Genomic DNA, 15,275 nt, shown 5'->3' with positions numbered 1-15,275 from the left:
TCTCTGCACAGCCCCTCCTCATCATCCCCCCTTCTCCGCACAGCCCCTCCTCATCATCCCCCCTTCTCCGCACAGCCCCTCCTCATCATCCTCCTTCTCCGCACAGCCCCTCCTCATCATCCTCCTTCTCCGCACAGCCCCTCCTCCTCATCCCCCTTCTCTGCACAGCCCCTCCTCCTCCTTCTCTGCACAGCCCCTCCTCCTCATCCTCCTTCTCTGCACAGCCCCTAAATAATCCTCCCCCCTTCTTTGCACAGCCCCTCCTCCTCATAATCCCTTCTCTGCACAGCCCCATTCAAGTAACATAATCCCTTTTACATATAATTTGCAGTGGCCACTTCCCTGTATAAGCCCCCCAACATGCAACAAGACCCCCTTCCCTGCACAAGCCCTGTAACATGATCCTTTTCCCTGTGTAAGCCTCCCAACATGAGCCCTGCCGTCTGTAAACCCACAAACGGCCCCCTTCATGCAGCTTCAGAACGACATAAAACCTCACGTAGTCACATGATCCACTTTTTATGCCCCCAAAATACAATCTTAGACTCTTACACTTAGTTGCATATGTACAAAAAATAAATAAAAGCCATGATTTCCATCTGTTCACAGCTCCGCACCTCAGTCCAAGCAGGATCGTGTGAACTCAGCCTCATCACCGGCATCAGCAGCACAACGACGTGCGCTCGTATCAGATCTGACCGGGACTGGGGAGGCCCCGCCCCTTCCGATGACGTCATGCTCTCCGTAAAACAACTTGGCTCTAGACGCTACCGTGCAGTGAGCAGAGCGCTGCTTTCTGGTATCAGAGCCGCGTGGCGTGCGGGACCCGCCCCTTCCTGTGACGTCATCCCTCATAACACCAACTGCACTAGTCCGCGGGCTTTGAATGTGAGCCCTGCACTTCCACTAATAACATGGCAGATTCATTAAGCGAAGCCGGCAGCGCGGAGGCGGAGGACCATGTCGTGTTCATGTGCACTGCCTGTGGATTGCCTTTTGGTGACTCTGGAGACCTGCAGGAGGATTTGAACGAAGAAAACATCATTTTGTTGAGAGGTGATGGAGTGTGTGACAGGCAGTGCCCAGACTGAGCAGCGGGCTCGTCTCTAACCATAAGGATAAGTGCGCTGAGCAGTGGCGGGGTTATAGCCCTATAGTGCCGCTGGGACCTACTAAACTGCATATTGGGATGATGGGCTGCAATGCTAGACTCGACCACTAGATGGCAGCACATTTTTCAAATGCAGACCAGGAAATGACTTCTGGCCTTGATACTGGATTAGAAGAAGCTGCAGTTTTTAACTCTTGACCTGTAATATAGAAAGAAATCAGAGGGAATTCAATGGAAATACTAAAATGAATCAGAACATCCACACGGCTGGATTAAAGTTTAATAATAGAACCAAGGAAAAAAGATTGTAACTATTTGGGATTATGTGTAGAATATCGGGGTTACACACGCCTGGTGATATATCTCATCAACATCTCCTAGGAATATAGGTATAATTATAGTTCTGTATGGGGATTATGGGGGAAATATCACAAATACACATATCCAGTAACATATTTCTTGTACTTCTGATAGGAATATTGGTATAATTCGTATTCTATATGTGGATTTTGGGTGACATATCAGGAATACATATGTGAACAATTTTCAAAAAGAATGAGTTGTGGCAGGTTGACCACAGTAATGATGGTTTTTGGCTGCTAGGAGGCCATATGGACACCCATCCCAGCAGCATAGGGGTTAATCTATTGGGTGGGGCAATTTGGACACTGTTGGGTTATTTGTTGGCCCTATGCCCTCACAGCAGTGTCCTGCATTGCTCCAGGAGGGAGCCGGACCCCGAAGTCTGAAGGGTCCCATGCAGGCGAGAGAGGCCTGTGGGCAAGGAAAATTATTGGGGCATGGGGCCCAAAAGTGTTTAAACAGTGCTGTAACTGAGCCGTATCTTTTTCTGTTGAAATAAACCTGGCAGGAGCCAGAGTTACCTTTTAAAACCCATGTGAAGTGCCTTTAATTGAAGAGTTCCATCCGCCTGGAGACGCTAGGCGGCGATCCCGAGACTGAAGTCGTCACAGGGTATAAATATTTTTACTGGGAATTATGGTTGAAATACAATGAATACACATGCCCAGTAACATATATGATTTACTTCTGCTAGGAATATGGGTATAATTGTTCTTTGTGGGTACTATAGGTGATATATCATGAATACACATGCCCAGTGTCATATTCGATCAATTCCCGGTAAGAATATGTGTACAATTATTGTTTTATATGTTGATTATTGGTAAAATATGATGAATTCACATGTTGAAACATTTCATTAACTTCCGGTAAGAATATGGGTATATTTATTATTCTACATGGGGTTATGGTCAGAATGCCTTGGATATACAGATCCTGTAACCTACTTGCATCTGACAGGATTGCATGTCCATTGCCTTCTCCCACCCCGGGGAGATGTGAGCCCTGGCATCATAGCTCCTTATTAGATAGGCCGGCCATGTCACAGTGATGAGCAGTCTTGCACCATACTTCTTGCTTATATACCTATATTATTCTCAACACATTGTTCTTTATAGGATGTTGGATCTTTTGGAGGGTTTTATTGGTTACTTTAGTTTGTTGACATCAATAACTTTTAATGGAGATATATAGAATTTTTTTTTTAAACAACTTTTAATAAAATAGGTTTTATCTTAACCCAAAAAATTGGAAATGAAACATGTATTTTAGTGTATGCTGGTCTCTAGGTTAATACGAAGGCGATCATAACAGATACAACAAAATAGCTCTCATGAAACAATAAATTATCCTGCTTACTATGTTCACATGTCTGATATAGGACTCGGTATTGCTTCTTAGTCCGTAGGCAAGGCATAATTGAATTTTATGTGCCTGTTTTCCATCCAGGTTCACTTGAATGGGAATGGAAACTTTCATATTGTTCCCCGCTATACAGGGCAGATTTTTTTTTTGTGTGTCCGTTTCTGTGCTGCCACGATCATCCTCTGCTGTGCATCGGAAACCCGGGTCCAGTGCGTGGCATATTTCCTTCTACTTCAAGAGAATTCTGACCTCTGCCGGAACACTCATGTGGAGGGGTGGACATCAAGGGAGGATGATGTTTGCCTGACATAGGTCACAGACATCATCCTCCCTCTCCACTGCAATAGGGATTGGCGGTGGGCAGACCTACCCACCCCTCTCCCTCTGCCCTCACTGCCTCCCTGATTGCACAGTTTAGCTGTGCCACCATCAAAAAGTCCTATGTTCAGCACATTCGTTCCTGATGTACAGAACACACATTATGCCAATTCAGAGCCTTTATACACTCTTTACTGTATTTTATGGGCAGTTTTGGAAAATAGTGAAAGTCTAAAGCTCCCATAAAATACAAATTACTTGTAAAATTCTGGATTCCAAGCTAAAAATATCAATCTTCCTTGTTTTTGATCTGTTTAGTCAGTGTACTTTTTACTTACCTGTCATTTTCAGCTCCGCGCCGTCCTCCAGATGCTTGAATGTAGATAAAATATGTTCCTGGGCATGTGTATTTGTGATATTTTATCCATAATCCCCATACAGAACAATAGTTATATACATATTCCTAGGAGATGTTGATGAGATATATCACCAGGCGTGTGTAACCCCGATATTCTACACATAATCCCAAATAGTTACAATCTTTTTTCCTTGGTTCTATTATTAAACTTTAATCCAGCCGTGTGGATGTTCTGATTCATTTTAGTATTTCCATTGAATTCCCTCTGATTTCTTTCTATATTACAGGTCAAGAGTTAAAAACTGCAGCTTCTTCTAATCCAGTATCAAGGCCAGAAGTCATTTCCTGGTCTGCATTTGAAAAATGTGCTACCATCTAGTGGTCGAGTCTAGCATTGCAGCCCATCATCCCAATATGCAGTTTAGTTCGTCCCGTGCCCTCTCTCCTCACCCTGTGTGTTGTGCCACTGACCCACTGACGCTGTAGTGCGCCTCAGTCGTGGCGCGCTGTAGTGCGTCTCACCCAGCACTGATCGCTATTCTGAGCAGAGTGATGCCCAACCCAGGCACAATGACAATCTAATATATATAATTGTCTTATCCCGTCCGTCTGTCTGTCTGGCCAGGAAATCCCACGTCGCTGATTGGTCAGGCCGCGGCCAATCAGCGACGCCGGATTTCAGAACAAGATGATGGCCGTTAGCGGCTCACTTTTTCCCCCGCTCACCTTTTCCCCCTCAGACGCTCACCCCCCTCACCCTGTGCTAGCCGGTCATCTCCCGGCTGCTCGCAGTAGAAGTACCCCGACCGGCGGCCTCGCTCCCCGGTCCTCCAAAATTCATTAGGGGCCCCGGGCGGATACATTGGGGGGTTAATTTAAAGTAGTGCACAACCCATTTAAACACTGCTTCGCTGATTAGTCGCGCCCGGTCAGACGCATACATATTCTAGAATACCCGATGCGTTAGAATCGGGCCACCATCTAGTAATTAATAAGTAGGAATTTGTACAGGTACATCCATAGGTAACAAAATCTATCAGGAGGGAATGTTGCTATGGTATGATAAAGCCATCTAGTGGGCAAATATTGAGATGACTAAATATCAGACACATTTGTATTTACTATTGCAATTTCCTAAGGCTAAAGTAGAAATTTAACCACCTCATATGTCTCAAAATAGGTCAAAATCATATTCACCATCATTAAGGCTGCAAACAAAGAATATATACACACTGCATTAATTTATGGTATAATTACAATGCAGAGGTAAAGGTGTAAATACACCGTAAAAAGGCTGGTGTCAATTCACAACCGTGATACAGATCGTAAGTGCAAAAGGTAAGTATACAAGTATGAGGAAGTAAATAGTAAAGTGCTCAGTGCAAAGTCAAGTAAAGTGGACACAAGATCTATACCACGAATAGTGACACAGCATGCAATAAACAAAGGTGTCACAATTATCGCAGCGTGGGGACTGTCACGTCGAACCACCCGCTGTGCCCTGGGCTTTAAGAGCCTGACCCTTATTAGTAAATCATGGCGATCGCGTGGGCGCAATTGCCTCCGGGTGTATGCTGATTGTCACCGCTGACACCCGGTGCTATGTGCAGAGAGCGGTCCCGCACCGTTCCCGGCACATCAACTTCGATCGCAGCATTGCGGGGGTTAATCGCAGCATTGCGGTGGCTAAGGGGAGGTGATAGCGATACTCACCGCCTCTTCCGGCCTCCAGCGCTGTCTGCCGCGGCTTCCCGGATGTTGCCATGACGACCCGATGTCGTCATGACAACATCCGGGTCACCGGACAGCAGGAAGATTTTTTTGGTCATGCGCAGTGCATGACTAAACTATCTTCTCCCTGTGCAGCACTGACAGCCTGCATAGCACAGGGATGGTGCTCCATTCCTGTGCTATGCAGGCGATCAGAGTAAAAAAAGTGAAAGTCCCATAGTGGGACAAAGTATAAAAATAAAAAAACTGTCAAAGTGGAAAAAAAATTGTAAAAATATTAAAAAAATAAAAAAAATCCACCAAAAATAAAAATATAATGTACCCATCAATAAACATTATTATGGGAAGAAAAAAAACAATATAAGTACACATATTTGGTATCGCCGTGTCCGGAACGACCTGACCTATAAAATTGTCCCACTAGTTAACCCCTTCAGTGAACGCTGTAAAAAAAAAAAAAAAAAAACTACGAAGCAAAAAATGATGCTTTATCACACCGCCAAACAAAAAATGGAATAACACGCAATCAAAAAGGCGAATATAAATAAAAATGGTACCGCTGAAAACATCAACTCGTCCTGCAAAAAACAAGCCGCCATACAACTCCATCAGCTGAAAAATAAAAAAGTTTTATAGCTCTGAGAATAAAGCAATGGAAAAAAATAATTTTCCATTACGTCCCCATGACAGCACCATAGGAGTAATCCCATATCCTGTGTAGGGACAGTAAACAAAAGAGGTTAAAAGCCCTCCCACCCCCAACCTCCTCGGTGTTTTTCCTGTCCCTACACAGGACAGGGAGTGCAGGAGGAGCGCTTGTGCAGGAGCACTGGTGCGAAGATAGATATACCTCAGGGGACCCCGGAGGGATCGGGGGGGCCACGGCTGTCTCCTTCCTGCCGTCAAGCGGGTCCTGGGCCGACACTCCCTGCCGGGAGTCCCTCAGCCCTCCAGTGTGCTGGAGCCTCCGGGTGCCGCTTCCCCATCGCCGGGGCTCTCGGCGTCCTGCTCTGGGCGGGTCCGGCTTCTCCCAGCTCCAGGACCGCCCGGCGTCTAAACCGGAAGTCCGGAGATGATGACTTCCGGTGGTGGTCACGCGGGAAATTCAAACCGCGGTTAGGCCAGACGCCAGGAAGCAGGAGAAAATGACAGGACGACCAGGTAAGGTATAAGAAGGAGTGCTGGGGAGCAGCATAGGCAGGCTTACAGCTTTGGCACCCCTGGCAGTACAATGGCTGATGTGTCACACCCTGATACCCACCCTGGATCGCCCCAGAGTCATGTAAGTGTACCATTACCCCTTTTTATATGGCTAATGGGGCTTGCGCTTACCAGGCCCTCCATATTTTTTATAGGATGTCTCTGGGCAGTTACCACCTCCTTCTGAAAAAAAAGGATACGGGAAAAAAGGCCACAGTAAAATCCAAGAGGTGCCTGGATTGTAACATCAGACTTCCCGACTCATATACAAAGTGTCTATGTGCTGAATGTAGAGCCTCCATGCTAAAGGAGGAGCATGGGGCTTTAGTAAATGAGATGCGCAGTATAATTAAAGAAGTTCAGGCTTTTGTCACGTCTCTACAGCCCCTAGGTTCAGGAGTCCAGGATGTCCCAGGACCCAAAAGACCCAGAGAAGATATAGCACCATCTTCTGAGGGTGAAATCGACCCATCTGGCGACTCTGACAGTGAGACCATTAGTCTACCTCAGGGCGGAGAACGGAAAAGATATATGTTTCAATCAGATGGTATGGATATTCTTCTACGAGCCGTCCGAAACACGATGCAAGTAGAGGAAACGAAGAAGAGCAGTAACATTCAGGATGAGATGTTTGGTGGTCTTAAAACCCAGAGATCCATGATTTTTCCTGTTAATGCTCATGTGAAGGACATGATACTGGAGGAATGGGAAGATGCAGAGAAGAGACTCTATACCACGAGACTTTCGCGCCCGACTATCTTTTGACCCAGAGGACACCAACGTGTGGGACACTGTTCCTAAAATTGATGTCCCAGTGGCTAAAGTGGTCAAGAAAACCTCTATCCCCTTTGAGGACGCATCAGGACTTAAAGATCCTATGGATAGGAAGGCAGACGGACTTTTGAAAAAAGCCTGGGAATCTTCGGTGGCAATCATTAAATCTATTATCGCTGCTACATCTATTGCCAGATCCTTGAGAATCTGGTTAGAAGAGTTAGAGAGTCACCTACGGGATGGCACCCCGAGGGAAACTCTCCTTCAATCATTACCCCTGTTAAAGATGGCAACAAATTTTTTGGCCGACGCTTCGGTGGAAGCTGTCAGATTTGCGGCCAGAAATAATGTGCTTTCCAACTCAGCCCGTAGAGCTGTTTGGTTAAAAACATGGTCTGGAGATGCAGCTTCTAAGAACAAGCTGTGCTCTATTCCATTTTCAGGGCTCAGAGTATTCGGACCTGTACTAGATGACATTCTAGAAAAAGCTTCCGATAGAAAGAAGGGCTTCCCTGAGGAGAAAAAGGAGCAGCCCTTTCGCAAACCCTTCCCCTCCCATAAATATAACACTCAGAAAAAAGGGGGGTCCACAAGTTGGAGTTTTAATAAGGGGAACAAAGATAGGACATACCAGCCCAGAACTAGCTTCCGTCCAAAACGACAATGACTATGTCAGAGGGGGGGGGACGATTAAAGTTTTTCAAAAACAGTTGGCATCGGGTCACTCAATCTCTGGATACTAACAACTATAGCACAGTGTTACAGGATAGAATTTTCTCAATATCCCCCTCAAAAATTCTGCCTGACAAAGGGTTCCCCTACCTCTCTTTCCTGTCTACGGGCAGACATAGAGAAGCTGCTACATCAGAGGGTTATTGTACCAGTTCCGGAACACGAACAACATCAGGGCCATTACTCCTCTCTGTTTTCAATAAAGAAACCGTCAGGAGAGTTCCGTACAATAATCAACTTGAAACCCCTAAACCGATGGGTCCGTTACAGAAAATTTCGCATGGAATCCGTAAGATCAGATGCGGTAATGTGCACCCTGGACCTCAGAGATGCATACTACCACCTGCCAATACATTCCTCAAGTCAGCAATATCTGAGATTTGCACTACCATCAGGCAGTCAGATTCTACGCTACCAGTTCCGATGTCTTCACTTTGGCCTGTCATCCGCTCCCAGAATCTTTACGAAGATCATGGCAGAGGTGGTGGCCTATATCCGACTCAGGGATATTACCATCATTCCGTACTTGGACGACTTCCTGGTGGTGGCAGGATCTCCTCTAGGTATGACGCAACATCTGGAAGTTGTCCTACAGACATTTACCAACCTGGGTTTGATTATGAACAAAGAAAAATCCAATCTTATCCCCAGTACTTCACACATCTTCCTGGGAGTCCAGCTCGACACCAGAAAACGAATGTCTTATCTCCCGGAAGACAAAATGCTCTCAATTCCACAAAGGATTTGTTCTTTTTCAAGAGAGAAGAAGCCTTCAATCCGAAAGGCAATGAGTATTTTGGGAATTATGACGTCATGCATCACCTGCGTCAGATGGAGCCAGTTCCATTCCAGGCCTCTACAGAAATGCATCCTGGAATTGACAGACGGACATCAGAATTACCTAGACAGGAGCATGTCTTTGTCCAGAGATGCCCAGGATTCTCTGCACTGTTGGCTCGACCAGAAGAATCTATAGACGGGAGTGCAGTGGATTCTGGAACCTTGTCTTTTAGTGACCACGGACGCACGTCTCTCAGGATGGGGAGCTCGAGTGGGAGATTCTTATCTCCAAGGAACATTGTCCACAGAGATTCAGACCTGATCATCAAATTTTCGGGAACTACAGGCGATCTGGGAAGCCCTACAGAGAAGCTGGGCGGTCTTAAGAGACTGACCTGTAAAAATCCTGTCGGACAACATCACGGCAGTCTCCATCAGACATCAGGGCGGACCAAGGCACCTACTTCTCCAGTCCCTGACCAAAAGGATATTCTTAGGGATAGAGAAAATAGTGAGCTCCATTTCAGCAGTTCACCTTCAGGGATCCGACAATCGGGAGGCAGATTATCTCAGCAGGCTTCAGATGAAGACTTCAGAATGGGAACTGAATGAAGAGGTGTTCCAGCAACTAACTCGCAGATGGGGTCAGCCGCACCTAGACCTTTTTGCATCCATAACGAATGCAAAGACACAACATCTTTCTTCTCTCTCGACCCAGGAGATCAAACTCTGGCAGTGGATGCTCTCACAATATTGGGGAGAAGGCCTAACATATGCCTTCCCACCTGCCCCTCTAATTCTGAGAATGCTGTGGAAAATTCAGGAAGATCGGGCGACAGTCATAGCCATTGTCCCGTTCTGGCCAAAGAGGAGTTTGTTCTCCCTTCTATGTCATCTAGCGTTGGAAGACCCAATCGTTTTGCCATTTCAGGAGGATCTTCTGACGCAAGGTCCACTGTTGCATCGGAATCTTCAACAACTCCAGCTCTCAGCCTGGCTTCTGAAGGGGAGATCCTGAAGAATAAGGGCTTATCCGCCAGAGTGATCCAGACTATGCAGGCTAGTAGAAAACCTGTAACTCAGGCCATATACAGTACAGACCAAAAGTTTGGACACCCCTTCTCATTTAAAGATTTTTTTTGTATTTTCATGACTATGAAAATTGTACATTCACACTGAAGGCATCAAAACTATGAATTAACACATGTGGAATTATATACTTAACAAAAAAGTGTGAAACAACTGAAAATATGTCTTATATTCTAGGTTCTTCAAAGTAGCCACCTTTTGCTTTGATGACTGCTTTGCACACTCTTGGCATTCTCTTGATGAGCTTCAAGAGGTAGTCATCGGAAATGGTCTTCCAACAATCTTGAAGGAGTTCCCAGAGATGCTTAGCACTTGTTGGCCCTTTTGCCTTCACTCTGCGGTCCAGCTCACCCCAAACCATCTCGATTGGGTTCAGGTCTGGTGACTGTGGAGGCCAGATCATCTGGCGTAGCACCCCATCACTCTCCTTGGTCAAATAGCCCTTACACAGCCTGGAGGTGTGTTTGGGGTCATTGTCCTATTGAAAAATAAATGATGGTCCAACTAAACGCAAACCGGATGGAATAGCATGCCGCTGCAAGATGTTGGGGTAGCCATGCTGGTTCAGTATGCCTTCAATTTTGAATAAATCCCCAACAGTGTCACCAGCAAAGCACCCACATACCATCACACCTCCTCCTCCATGCTTCACGGTGGGAACCAGGTATGTAGAATCCATCCGTTCACCTTTTCTGCGTCGCACAAAGACGGTGGTTGGAACCAAAGATCTCAAATTTGGACTCATCAGACCAAAGCACAGATTTCCACTGGTCTAATGTCCATTCCTTGTGTTCTTTATCCCAAACAAGTCTCTTCTGCTTGTTGCCTGTCCTTAGCAGTAGTTTCCTAGCAGCTATTTTACAATGAAGGCCTGCTGCACAAAGTCTCCTCAAAACAGTTGTTGTAGTGATGTGTCTGCTGCTAGAACTCTGTGTGGCATTGACCTGGTCTCTAATCTGATCTGCTGTTAACCTGCGATTTCTGAGGCTGGTGACTCTGTTAAACTTATCCTCAGAAGCAGAGGTGACTCTTGGTCTTCCTTTCCTGGGGCGGTCCTCATGTGAGCCAGTTTCTTTGTAGCGCTTGACGGTTTTTGCAACTGCACTTGGGGACACGTTCAAAGTTTTCCCAATTTTTCGCACTGACTGATCTTCATTTCTTAAAGTAATGATGGCCACTCGTTTTTCTTTACTTAGCTGCTTTTTTCTTGCCATAATACAAATTCTAACAGTCTATTCAGTAGGACTATCAGCTGTGTATCCACCAGACTTCTGCACAACACAACTGACGGTCCCAACCCCATTTATAAGGCAAGAAATCCCACTTATTAATCCTGACAGGGCACGCCTGTGAAGTGAAAACCATTTCCAGTGACTACCTCTTGAAGCTCATCAAGAGCATGCCAAGAGTGTGCAAAGCAGTAATCAAAGCAAAAGGTGGCTACTTTGAAGAACCTAGAATATAAGACATATTTTCAGTTGTTTCACACTTTTTTGTTAAGTATATAATTCCACATGTGTTAATTCATAGTTTTGATGCCTTCAGTGTGAATGTACAATTTTCATAGTCGTGAAAATACAGAAAAATCTTTAAATTTGAAGGTGTCCAAACTTTTGGTCTGTAATGTATAAAAAAGTCTGAAAGACCTTTTGTCAGTTCCACAGGACGGTAGACTCCTCTCAGCCAGACATCTCTGCGATCCTTGACTTCTTGCAGGCACGATTTGACGGTGGTCTTAGACCAAGTACCTTGAAGGTGCAGATTGCGGCACTAGGTGCTTTCTTCGAAACATCATTGTCCTCGCATCCCTGGATAATCAGGTTTGTCAAGGCAATCCAGAGACTTAGGCCTACCCAGAGAATTTCTTCCCCCTCCGTGGGATTTGAATCTTGTCCTGAGAGTCCTTTGTAAACCTGCCTTCGGCCCAGTTAATAAGTTGGGAATAAAGAACTTGACTCTGAAAACTGTCTTCTTGGTGGCAATCACCACGGCTAAACGGTTGGGTGAAATCCAGGCTTTTGGGTGAAATCCAGGCTCTATCTATTGTCGAGCCTTGTATGCAGATTCGGGATGATTGCATCATTCTGAAGCGGGATCCAAGTTTCTCCCCGAAGGTGGTGTCCTCAATGACCTTAAACCAAGAAGTGGTTCTTCCATCATTCAGCGAAAACCCTAGGAATCAGAGGGAGGAAGAGTTCCACCATGTCGATGTCCGCAGAGCAGCGTTGACCTATTTGGAAGCGACTCTTAACTGGAGATTAGACTCTAATCTTTTTATATAGTTTGGGGGAAAAATAGAGGCAGGAAGGCTTCAAAACCATCCTTAGCTAGATAGGTCACATCCATGATTAATCTAGCATAACTTTCAGAAGGACAGCCTCCCCCTGAAATTATCAAATCCCATTCCACCAGAGCAATTTCCACCTCATGGGCAACTAGAGCAGGGGCTACCATTTGAACAGATATGTACCGCAGCCACATGGTCAGGACATACTACTTCTGCAAACACTACAAACTAGATGTTCTCTCACAGCAGAGATCTGCGTTTTGGTAGGAAGGTACTTTAGGCAGTTACCCCACCCTAAGCTATGAGTTCTTGGGTATACTCCTATGCTGCTGTCATGGGGACGTACTGGAAAACCGGAATTAGTCTTACTTGTAATGATGTTTCCAGGAGTCCACATGACAGCACCCTTATTTCCCTCCCTATATTGCTACTGTATGTGACCCTAACACATGTCTAAGCAAATCTAAAAATAAAATTTTGTTGTACCCAGCCAATGTGGTTCTTGGAAAATCACTGAGGAGGTTGGGGGTGGGAGGGCTTTTAACCTCTTGTGCTTCCTGTCCCTACACAGGATATGAGATTACTCCTCCAATGGTGCTGTTATGTGGAGTCCTGGAAACATCATTACCGGTAAGACTAATTCCGTTTTTTTTCTATAAAATTGCTTTTATGTAAAAGCGCCAAAACATAGAAAAACTATATAAATGTGGTACCGCTGTAAACTTACTGACCCGAAGAATAAAGCTACCTTATCAATTTTACCACACGCGGAGCAGAATTAAAAAAAAAAAAAATTCCTGAATTGTTTTTTGTTTATTCTATCTCCCAAAAAATGGAATAGAAAGCGATCAAAAAAATGTCACGTGCCTGAAAATGGCACCAATAAAAACGTCAACTCATCCCGCAAAAAAACAAGCAGTCACATGACGGTCTGCCTAAATATGGAAAAATTATAGTTCTCAAAATATGGCTATGCAAAAACTAGATTTTACAAAAAAATGTGTCTTTTAGTGTGTGACAGCTGTCAATCATAAAAACCCGATATGATTCTGGTATCTCTGTAGTCGCACCGACCCGAAGAATAAAGTCGTCTAATCACTTATACCGCACGAGGAACGGCGTAAAAAAATAAACTCTCGGGTTAGGGTTGGGCTAGGGTTAGGGTTGGGATTTTTTTTTCAAAAGTTAAAAAAAAAAAAAAAAAAAATGACAAGGCAACTAGTGTTGAGCGCAAGTGGTCGCTACTTGAGTTTGCATCGGGTGCTCGGGTATGCACTGAGTATCGTGAGTGCTCGAGTGACATGCTCGAGTCTCCGCCCCATATGCTTCACGACCAAAAAAACCTTGCGGGGATTGCCTGCCATGCACGAGCGATCCCCGCATGTTGTGTTTTTTTTTTTTTTTTGGTGTCTAATAACTGTGAAACATGCGGGCGGGGACTCAAGCATGTCACTCGACTACCCTTGATACATGGTGCATACCTGAGTACCCGATGCAAACTCAAGTAGCGAGCACTTGCTCAAGACTAATGACAACTTATTCAATATGATGACCTAATGTAATCAAATTCTGTGTCGTACCTCTGGGTTCAAAATGTTCACTATACCCCTTGATAAAATCCTTGAGGGGTCTAGTTTCCAAAATGGTGTCACTTGTGGGGGGTTTCCACTGTTTAGGCACATCAGGGGCTCTCCAAATGCAACATGGCGTCTGCTAATTATTCAATCAAATTTTACAATCGAAAAGTCAAATGGTGCTCCTTCCCTTCCGTATACCCAAGCAGTGGTTTTCCCCCACATATGGGGTATCTGCTTACTCAGGAGAAATTGCACAACAAACTGCATGGTGCAATTTCTCCTGTTACCCTTATGAAAATGCAAAATTGGGGTCTGAAAAATAATTTTTGTGGGAAAAATGTGAAAATTTTATTTTTAAGGCTCAATGTTATAAACTTCTGTGAAGCACTTGGGGGTTCAAGGTGCTCACCACACATCTAGATAAGTTCCCTGAGGGGTCTAGTTTCCAAAATGGTATGACTTGTGGTGGGTTTCCACTGTTTAGGCACATCAGGGGCTCCCAAAATGCAACATGGCGTCTTCTAATTCAAGCAAATTTTACATTCAAAAAGTCAAATGGCGCTCCTTCCCTTCCGAACCCTGCCATGTGCCCAAACGGTGTTTTTTCCCCACATATGGGGTATCTGCGTGCCAAGGGGAAATTGCACAGCAAATTTTGGGGTCCATTTTTTTTCCTGTTACCCCTGCAAAAAAAAAAAAAAAAGGGGTCTAAAGTAATATTTTTGTGAAAAAAGTTAAATGTTCATTTTTTTTCTTCAACATTCCAAAAATTCCTGTGAAGCACCTAAAGGGTTAATAAAGTTCTTGAATGCGGTTTTGAGCACCTTGAGGGGTGCAGTTTTTAGAATGGTGTCACTTTGGGGTATTTTTGGTCATAAAGACCCCTCAAAGTGACTTCAAATGTGATGTGGTCCCTAGAAAAATGGTTTTGTAAATTTTGTTGGAAAAATGAGAAATCGCTGGTCAACTTTTAACCCTTATAGCTCCGTAATAAAAAAAAAATTTGGTTCCAAAATTGTGCTGATGTAAAGTAGACATGTGAGAAATGTTATTTATTAACTATTTTGTGTGACATATCTCTGTGATTTAAGGGCATAAAAATTAAAATTTTGAAAATTGCTAAATTTTCATTTTTTTTTTTTTTTTTACAAATAAACGCAAGTGATATTGAAGAAATTTTACCACTACCATGAAGTACAGTATGTCACGAAAAAACAGTCTCAGAATCAGGGGGTCCGTTGAAGCGTTCCAGAGTAATTACCTCATAAAGTGACAGTGGTCAGAATTGTAAAAATTGGCCTGGTCATTAACGTGCAAATCACCTTGGATTGTAAAGGGGTTCAAGAACACAATGAACAGAACTATTAAATTTTAGATTTAACCCAGAATGATAGGCAGTGTTTATAAAAAAAAAAATATGTAAAAGATTTTACAAAGGTGACAAAACAATACAGAATATACAGTTACATAAAATAAAAGGATGAATCAAGAAACTTACTAGACCTGTCGTCACAGATATAGCTTCAGGTATATGGAGGGAGGCGTCTCCAGAAAAACGGACAGAGCCTACAGTGAATTGTGCCTCCAGGT

General features: G+C 44.4%; 1 protein-coding gene across 2 annotated transcripts in view; it reads left to right on the top strand.

Annotated features, from left to right (window-relative positions):
* The first annotated feature begins 730 nt into the window (after positions 1-730).
* LOC141257803 (protein Mis18-alpha-like) overlaps positions 731-15,275 on the top strand; it is a 115,086-nt gene continuing 100,541 nt past the window's right edge. The window contains exon 1 of one of the 2 annotated variants that reach the window (XM_073672802.1): positions 731-1,056. In XM_073672802.1, coding sequence (XP_073528903.1) covers positions 915-1,056 — 142 coding nt within the window. In that variant the 5' untranslated portion in view covers positions 731-914. The remainder of the gene's footprint in view (positions 1,057-15,275) is intronic. The other variant, XM_073672803.1, reaches the window with a different exon arrangement.

Source organism: Phyllobates terribilis, unplaced genomic scaffold, assembly GCF_046119375.1.
Source record: "Phyllobates terribilis strain yellow unplaced genomic scaffold, ASM4611937v1 Scaffold_3__8_contigs__length_932513732, whole genome shotgun sequence".
Taxonomy (NCBI): Eukaryota; Metazoa; Chordata; class Amphibia; order Anura; family Dendrobatidae; genus Phyllobates; species Phyllobates terribilis.
The sequence above is the reverse complement of the archived record's forward strand: the minus strand, read 5'-3'. Positions and strand labels throughout refer to the sequence as shown.